Source organism: Choloepus didactylus, chromosome 22, assembly GCF_015220235.1.
Source record: "Choloepus didactylus isolate mChoDid1 chromosome 22, mChoDid1.pri, whole genome shotgun sequence".
Taxonomy (NCBI): domain Eukaryota; kingdom Metazoa; phylum Chordata; class Mammalia; order Pilosa; family Megalonychidae; genus Choloepus; species Choloepus didactylus.
In genome coordinates this window covers 43,781,524-43,790,378 of record NC_051328.1, presented here as the reverse complement: position 1 = coordinate 43,790,378, position 8,855 = coordinate 43,781,524, and the positions used below count along the sequence as shown (strand labels likewise).

At 61.7% G+C, this 8,855-nt stretch overlaps 1 protein-coding gene across 1 annotated transcript; it reads left to right on the top strand.

Moving 5' to 3' along the window:
- Positions 1-4,210: 4,210 nt before the first annotated feature.
- On the top strand, positions 4,211-8,833 carry SLC22A31 (solute carrier family 22 member 31). The gene is given in 11 exon segments (XM_037815798.1): positions 4,211-4,469; positions 4,720-4,914; positions 5,218-5,288; positions 5,876-6,040; positions 6,043-6,109; positions 6,214-6,347; positions 6,844-6,998; positions 7,106-7,268; positions 7,271-7,417; positions 7,896-8,155; positions 8,285-8,833. Coding segments are annotated over 11 exon segments (2,145 nt in total). The 5' UTR covers positions 4,211-4,230.
- Positions 8,834-8,855: the final 22 nt, after the last annotated feature.

Here is an 8,855-nt window from a genome sequence, read left to right as displayed (position 1 = left end):
TATATGTTATATTTCACATTAAGGAAATAACTGAAACTATGGTACTGTAATGCATAATATTCTTGAAAATTTCCTATATATAACTACTTGTTAAATCATACTTTGAAAGTTATCACCTTTTTGAATATGCTATATTTTATAAGAAGAAGATAACTGAGACTGCAGAACTATAACCCATAACATTGTTTGAAATTTGCTCTCTAACTACCTGTTAAATTGGACTTGGAAAGTTATAATTTCTATGTAAATATGTTATATTCCACAATAAAAAAATGTTAAAGAAAAAAAAAAAGCCACAAAACCAAAAAAACTCTTTGAGAAATCAGAGACTTCAGAAGATATCCACAGGACCCACCTGGATTCCAGATTCCTAAGACATGGCCTTTATGAAGACTTAGGAAAAATTCACATCCAAACCACAGAAATGGAAATGGCTGGGAGGGGAGGAGGGAGCATTAGCTCTGGAGCGTCCAGCCACTTGGGAGAAGTTTGGGGGCATCTTGCACGGCACTGGTGCTCACGCCCCACAGCTCCTCAATTCCACAATGTTCCTTGGGAGCTGTGCTTCTCGATGTGTGGTCCGGTGACCTCTGGGGGTCCCTGTGACCCTTTTGGAGGGTTCAGGAGAATCAAACTATTTTCTTAATCGTGCTAAGGTGTTATTTGCTTTTTAAACTCTCATTGACCAGTGCAGAGTGGCACTTTCCAGAGTCCACATGACATGTGGTATCGCAGTAGACTGAATGCAGAGGCAGATATGAGAATCCAGCTGTCTTCTGTGAGCCAGATAAAAGAGATTTACAAGAATGTCAGATGAGGTATCTTTCTCACTCAATGTTTTTTGCTTTGGAAAACGATTTTTCATTTAAAAAGTTACTTATGTTAGTGTATAAATTGTTTATCATTTTTAAATGATTACACGTATTCATATTAAATTTCTCAGTTTCAGTTTCTAAGCCAAGAATTACCAATAGCTACAAAGCACATCCATAAAAACTCTTTGAGATTCTCAATTTTTAAGAGTAAAAAACCAAACAGTTGTGAACAACTTTGCGAGAGCAACTTTGGCATATTAGCAGCAGAAGCCATGTACAGCTTCAGTCCCAAAAGGCAAACACGAGAAAGGCGTCCGTCAGAATCATGGAAAAAGAAATGGTAGCTCATTCACAAAAACGCAGCATACAACTCAGTGAAAACTAACTCCAGCTACACAAAAGAGCATGGATCAATCCCAGAGCTCAGGGTTGGAGCACAAGAAAACACAAGCAGAGTCAACAGGCATGTTATAATTCAGCATGGTGTGTTCACATGTGGCTTATGATGTCTCATAATTTACAAAAGAATATATGTTATATGTCAAATATATGATTACAATGTTCCAAATACAGTGGTAAAGGGACAGAGGAACTCCAATGTTAGTAAGACTGATTTTTTAAATTTCAAACTCTATGCACTACATAAAATAGATTTTCAAGTGCCTGGGATTTTCAAAACGTGATTGCCTATCACATCACAAAGAAAACCTCATGGGTTCCAAAATGTAGAAACAGTACAGACACTAGTATCTGACCACATTGCAAGAAAACTGGAAGTAACAGAACTAGAAACAAAAATACCAGAAGTAACCTACCCATTTAGAACTTTTAAAACTCCCTCCTTAAAAATTATTTGGTCAAATTGGAAATTAAACATTATACATCAAATCTTATTGAGCACATCCAAAGCCGCACTGAGAGGAAAATTTATAGCCCTAAGTATTTTTATTACTAAATTGTAAAAATAAAAAGAAAGCATTTAAATATTCAATTCAACTTTAAAAGTGAAAGTTAAATCTATAAAAGTAGAAATTAAGTGTGAAGAAAACACAAGGCTGGAATTAAGAAAGAAACAAAAAATAATGAATCTGAAAACAGAAGGAAAGTGTACTTTAGAAATTAATCCAAGAACTGGTTCTTCAAAAATAAAATAATCTCAAATACGATCTGTTAAAGCAATAATTCAACATGACCAAGGGCAATCTTTAACAAGAACAGAAAAAAATTCCTTTAACTCGATAAAATGCACACATCACAAAACGGCAGTGGACACCATGCTTGACGGTGCACTACAGAAACATTCCCATTCATCGAGGAATAAGTGTCCCAACCATCCCCATATTAGCTAATATGACTCTGGAAGAAAAGACCATTACATTCAGACAAGAAACAAGAAACAAATTGCAAACTGTAGAATAAATATTTGGAAAGCAATGCAGCAAAGTTATTATTTACAGATCATATGATAATATGCACTGAAAACCCAAGTGAACCACCTGCAAAAGTCAACAGATTTTTCAAATGCAAAAAACAAACAACAAAGTTGGTTGGCAAAACACAAAGCAAACCCAAAGCGACAGAGCCAAGCATCCAGGAGAACAGCCAGCAGCCCTAAGCTACAGGATCTGGTGGAGTTTGTCCCACAAATGCTACCGCGGAAAACAAAAGACTTGGAAATAAACGTGGCATACCTTGTTTCCGGGCAGGAAGGGTTAACAGTGTGAAGAAGTCGTCTTCCCTAAAGAAAGGCGCCGATCAGTGCACTCCAGGCCAGACTCAAAAGGACAGGTGCGCCCTGCGGAATCCGCCACCAACTTCCAAATCCTGGGAGAGAAACGAGGACGTTCACCCACCAGGACTGAAGCGCGTCCGCGCCAGGAGCCGCCTCGCCGCCCGGGACCCGGAGGGCTCTTCCCGCGGGGAGCGTCCGCCTGCCCGCCGCGTCCGGGGAGCCGCGTCCGGGGAGCCGCGTCCGGGGAGCCGCCAGGGCGGGGGAGGTCGACAGGCCCTCGGGCCGCTGGAGCGGGCGGAGGCGAGAGCTCAGGTCGGACCACGGCGGCCGCGGAGGGCGGAGACTCGGGGCCCCGGCGCGGACGTACCGGGCCGGGCGGCGAAGGGCCGGGCTGCCCCGGCGACCCCGCATCCCGGAGCTCCGCGGGCTGAGGCGCCGGTCGCCACCCCTGTGGAAGCCAGCGGGGCTCCACGGCCCCGCCCCGACCCCCAGACCCGCCCCCTCTCCCGCGCCCCGGCCCCTGTGGCCCCGCCCCGAGCCACAGACCCGCCCCCGGGCCCTGTGGCCCCGCCCCCTTCCCGCCCACGACCCCCAGACCCGCCCCCTCTCCCGCGCCCCGGGCCCTGTGTCCCCGCCCCTTTCCCGCCCCCTTCCCCGCCCCCGGCCCCTGTGGCCCCGCCCCGAGCCCTGTGGTCCCGCCTCCCTTCCCGCCCCCTTTCCCGCCCCGGCCCCGGTGGCCCCGCCCCCAGACCCGCCCCCTCTCCCGCCCCCGGACCCTGTGGCCCCTTTCCCGCCCGGCCCGCCCCCTTTCCCTCCCTCGGCCCCTGTAGCCCCGCCCCGAGCCACAGACCCGCCCCCTCTCCCGCGCCCCGGCCCCTGTGGCCCCGCCCCGAGCCACAGACCCGCCCCCGGGCCCTGTGGCCCCGCCCCCTTCCCGCCCCCTTTCCCGCCCCGGCCCATGTGGCCCCGCCCCGAGCCACAGACCCGCCCCCCCCTCTCCCGCCCCCTGGCCCCTGTGGCTCCGACCCCGACCCCCAGACCCGCCCCCTCTCCCGCCCCCGGCCCCTGTGGCCCCGCCCCAAGACCCAGACCCGCCCCCGGGCCCTGCGGCCCCGCCCCCAGCCCGGCCCCTTTCCCGCCCCGGGCCCCTGTAGCCCCGCCCCCGAGCCACAGACCCGCCCCAGGCCCTGTGGCCCCGCCCCCCTACCCGCCCCCTTTCCCGCCCCGGCCCCTGTGGCCCCGCCCCCGACCCCCAGACCCGCCCCCCTCTCCCGCCCCCGGCCCCTGTGGCCCCGCCCCGAGCCCCAGACCCGCCCCGGCCTGTGGCCCCGCCCCCTGCCCGACCCCTTTCCCGCCCCCGGCCCCTATTGCCCCGCCCCCAGACCCGCCCCCTCTCCCGCCCCCGGCCCCCGTGGCCCCTTTCCCGCCCGGCCCGCCCCCTTTCCCTCCCCCGGCCCCTGTGGCCCCGCCCCGAGCCACAGACCCGCCCCCTCTCCCGCCCCCGGCCCCTGTGGCCCCGCCCCAGACCCCAGACCCGCCCCCCTCTCCCGCCCCCGGCCTCTGTGGCCCCGCCCCTGCCCGCCCCCTTTCCCGCCCCCGGCCCCCGGCCCCTGTGGCCCCGCCCCCGAGCCCCAGACCCTCCCCCGAGCCCCGGGCCGGCCGCGGCTCCCGCAGCCGGGGCGGATGGAGCTGGAGGCGCTGTGCCCCGCGGGCGGCTTCGCCCGGGCCGGGTGGCTGTTGGCCGTCGCCTCGTGGCTGCGCGGCCTGGCGCTGGGGCTCGCGCTGAGCTCCGAGCCGCTGCCCCCCGCGCTGCTCCGCGCCAGCCTGCCGCGCCCGGAGCCCCTGCCTGCTGCTGCGCTATCGGGAGCCCAGCGCTGGGGTCCCGGTTGCGGGGACAGGAAGCCGGCGCTGGGGACCGCGGGGCACTGGGGCGGGCCGGGGCGGAAACCGCCTGGGGTCCTCTGGCCCTCCTGCCTTGCTCTCGGCCTCCCCGGGCTCCCGGCCTCCCTCTTGCTCTTCTGACCACGTCTGCTGGGGCTTTCATTGGGGGGTTAGTTCCCTCCCGGCCTGGCTGCTGGGGAGTGGGGTTTCTTGGCCCCTCCTGACTTCCCCGTGGGCACCTGGCCCCTGCAGCAGCTGAGGGCAGTTGGCCCTCCAGTGTGCACGCCACAGACCAGCTCCTGAGTGGAAGGACAGAGGTCCCAGTCCCGGAGACTCGGGGAAGCGGGCGTCCCTGGAAAGCCTCATGCAGAGCCTGTGGCTGACGGACAGGCCGCATGGGGCGAGGGCAGCTGCAGGAAAGCAGAACGTGGACTCCAGGCCCCGGCCAGAAGCGGGGCCTGGACTGCCCGTCAACGTCACAGACATGTTCTGAGCCTGGGCTGTGGGCTGCAGGTGTCTGGAATCCGTCCCCAAGGCCGTGGGTCCTGGGAGTGATGTGCACATTCAAGACGGAGAAAGGCCGGCCCAGCCCCTGGGAGGAGGGGTGCAGGCCCCGCCGAGGCAGGGCGGCCCTGAGGGGCAGTCCAGTGCCCTCCCAGGGCTCCTCGCCCTCCCTGTCTGCCTCTGCCTCCTCCCTCCGGCAGCCTTTACCCCACAGCCCTTCCCCTCCCCTGTGAGGATCAGTCCTTAGTGTGCAAACGGGAACGGGGTTGCCTCGTGTCCTGCCAGAGCTTGCCTGGGGCCCCGAAACCTGCTGGGCCTCCCTCCTCCCACCCCCACCTACAGCCGCCTCCTGTTTGGTACTGGGTCAGCTGATGCCCCAGCAGCTTTCCCAAACGATCTGATTTTGAAGCAAAGACTCTGGGGTAGCACCACCAAACCCAGGGCATTGAGATTGGGGAGAAGAGTCGGGAACCCAGGCAGGGAGGGGCAGAGCTGAGCTTGAGGGCTGGGGCCAGGAAGCGTCTGAACACCCCCTCAGGGCCATTCCCGGAGTCCCTCTTGAAACCCACAGGGCCCTGCTGGCCGGACGGCGGTGGAGGGAGGGTGTCTCAGTCTTGGCTTGGAGCCAGAGTCCCCTGGTGGGGATGGATGTGCCGTGTTTATAAAGCCACAAGGTCCTGTGTATCCTGCTCTCTGGGCACAACTGGTAGAAATTAAGGCCAGAGGCAGCAGGAGGGGGGTAGCTGGAGGGGTCAGACCCTGGCTGGGGAAAAGCAGAAACCTTGGGTGGGGGGGGGGGCCCTGACCAGAGTTGGTCTGACATCCAGGTTTCCTGGGAACCCCAGCTCACCTGGGGGCTCAGATGACCTGTCAGGGACCCTCACTGTGGGACCTCACCCAGGCCCCTCACCCTACCCGAGCCTCAGTTTCCCCTTCTCTCCAGGGGGTGGAGCAGGACATCTAGAGACCCTCCCAGCCTGGCACTTTGGGGTTCCCAGCAACTGGGAAGGAAGGTCCTGGGCCCAGGAGGCCTGGACTGGCCGACAGGTGACAGGTGGCCTGTGCCTCACACAGTGGAACCTGACACGTGAGGACGCCTGGAAGGTGCCACTGAGCAGATGACTCGCCGCTTGGGCGGGCTGCTGGGCTGTGTCCTCCTGGGCGTCATGTGTGACCGGTGAGGTGCGGCCCTCCCCCAGCCCAGGCCCCAGGCCCTGCATGGGGTGAGGAGGGTGAAACTTCAGAGTGTCTGAGGCCCCCTGTGTCCCCTCTGCCCAGAAGTTTTGGCCACAGGCCCGTTTGCGGGGTCTCTGGGGCCAGCGCGGCCCTGGGTGCCAGCTTCCCCGCACTGCTGGCCCTGCGGCTGCTGCTGGGGACCGCCCTGTCAGGGACTCTCCTCGCCCTCTGCATGGCTCGTGAGTACCACCGTGGGGCTGTGGGGGTGCCACTGAGGACAGGTCCTGAGGCCTCTTGAGGAGGGGGTGGCGGCTGCTGGTGGCTCTGCGGCCCTGGGGTCTGCTGGCAGGCCCGGGTGTGGGGACAGGCAGCAGTGGGCACAGCGGCCTCGGCTCAGCCTGCCCATGTCCACCCCAGGCCTGGAGCTCTGCAACCCCCGCACCGCACGGCCTTCTCCCTGGCCGGCACACTGCTGCTGCCCGGCCTGGCCGCGCTCGCCCAGGACTGATGCTTCGGCAAGGGCTGTGTGCCTGGGGATGGGCCTCCTGCTGCTCTTTTGGGGGTGAGTGGCAGGAGCCAGGCCAGGGCTGCCGTGGGACAGGGGCAGGTGACAGAGCACCTCGGCCAGGGGTCCTGCCTCTCCAGGTCTGGGGAGGAGGCCAGGAGAGAGGGGCAGCTTAGGGGCTGCGAGCCACCCTCACCCACCCTCGCAGGCTCCCAGCCCTGTTTCCTGAGTCCCGCTGCTGGCTGCTGGCCACGGGGCAGCCGGCACAAGCCGGGAAGATTCCGCACTTTGTGGAAGCCAGCGGTGTGGACCCAGAGGACAACTGCTCCTCGGGAGGGAACTCCCGGGGGGCGGGTAGGGCTGCAGCCAGGGGAGGGAGACCCCGGTGCTCCAGGAGGGAGGAGGGGCCATGGACCCAGGCCGGCCCCACCCTGACCCCTGCCCCCAGCCCTCGTGTCCCTGTGGCCACAGAGCTGGACCCGCTGTCTGCAGGGAGCCCCAAGCCCTGCACTGCTCTGTCCTGAGGCTCCTGCACACCCACGTCACCTGGCAGAACGGGCTTATCCTGGGATTCAGTTCGTGAGGAGGGGGAAGGGGGAAGGCGGTGGGGGACCCTGCTTCCTCGATGTTCTGGCCCCACAGGAGCTGTCCTTCTACTGCCCTACTTCCTGGACGCCAGCCTGGAGGTGGTGGCCACAGTGTTCCTGCTCCTGACGGCGGATCGCTGGGGCTGTCGCCCGGTCCTGCTGCTGACCACCATGGCCACTGGCCTGGCGTCCCTGCTGTTCCTCACCGGGACCCAGTGTGAGCCCCAGTGGGCCTGGCAGGGGGAGGTGGCAGGGCAGCTGTTGTTCCTTTTGCCCCGTCCATCTCCCATGTTGTGTACTAGGGGAAACTGAGGCCCAAAGAGCCACAAGGGCCAGAAGATCCTATTTGATGGGGACAGAGCCCTGACCCAAGAGGGCAGCCTGGACGCCACCACTGGGCACAGAGTCGGGGGGGCAGGAGGCTGGAGGAGGGTGCAGTGGGGTCCCCGGTGGGCTCTGTGCTTGGGGGGGGCAGGCCTCACCTGCTGGGTGATGGGACCCCTCAAGGGCCCCAGACAGTGGGAGGTGGGAAGGGGCAGTGCCATGATGCCGGCCAAGTTATAACACGGCCACAGCAGGCATTCACCGGGGTGGTGGCCCTGAGTGTCGACAGGAGCAGGGTGGGCCTTGCTGAGCCACTTGGGGTGGGGCCGGGGGGCTGCGGCTGAGCAGGGGGCCCTGTCCTCTGCCCCCAGACCTGCCCGGCTGGGCCCTGCTGCTGCCCTCGCTCCGGGGCTCCCGGCCTCCAGGCCGTGTCCGCGCTCAGCTGCCTCTAGCCCCCGAGCTCTTCCCCACCGTGACCCGGAGAGCGCCGCAGCCCCCCACCTCCGCCGGGACCCCTGGGGTAGGGGGGGCCGGGGCAGACACCCCCGTGCTCATGCCACCACTCCGAGTTCAGCCCTCCTCCTGGCCGGTGTGGGGTCCCTGGGCTCCCCAAGAAGGCTCTGGTCGGGGGGTGGGGTGCTCACAGGAGGTAGAATTCGAGGGGGAAGGAGGTTTCCGTTTTCTAAAGAACAAAACTTGTTCCAGGGCAAGGAGCAGCCTTTCCCCGACCCCTCCTTTTTCCTAATTTCTTTTCCTTGAGCCCCTGCCCGGCATCACTCGCCCCCCACGTCCCCCACCCCGCATGGCGGACGCTGAGCCAGGCGGGCACCCGTCTGCCTGTCCGCAGGGCGCTGGGCTGGGCCTGGTGCCGGCCGCCGTCCACGGCCATCGCGGCTTCTTCCTGCGCCACGTGCTCTTGGCAGCCTGTGCCATCCTGGTGCTGCTCCGCGGCCTGCTGCCGCCCCAGCGCCTGCCCGATGCCCACGGCCTGTGCGGCCCCCGCGGGACCAGCTGCCCCTGCTGCTGCCCCCCAGTGCCCGTCCCCCCAAGCCAGGAGGGGGCCTGGCTGAGCACCCCGCCGCCCCAGTGGCCGGGGTCCCCACAGGCAAGAGTCCCACTGGGGACCCTGCTGACAGGGGCACCGACTCCCGGCCACGCCCGTGGGTGGGGGATAAAGGTGTTTCAGGGAGTCCAGGGTCTCGCCCTGGTCCTTGCTCTGCACTGGGCCCCCGGCAATCTGCGTCCACTCCCTGCCCTCTGGACTCACCACCAGGCTTTAGCGTCCCCACCCCGAGTTGGGGCACCCTGAGCAGGGCAAGAAGCCCTCCCCT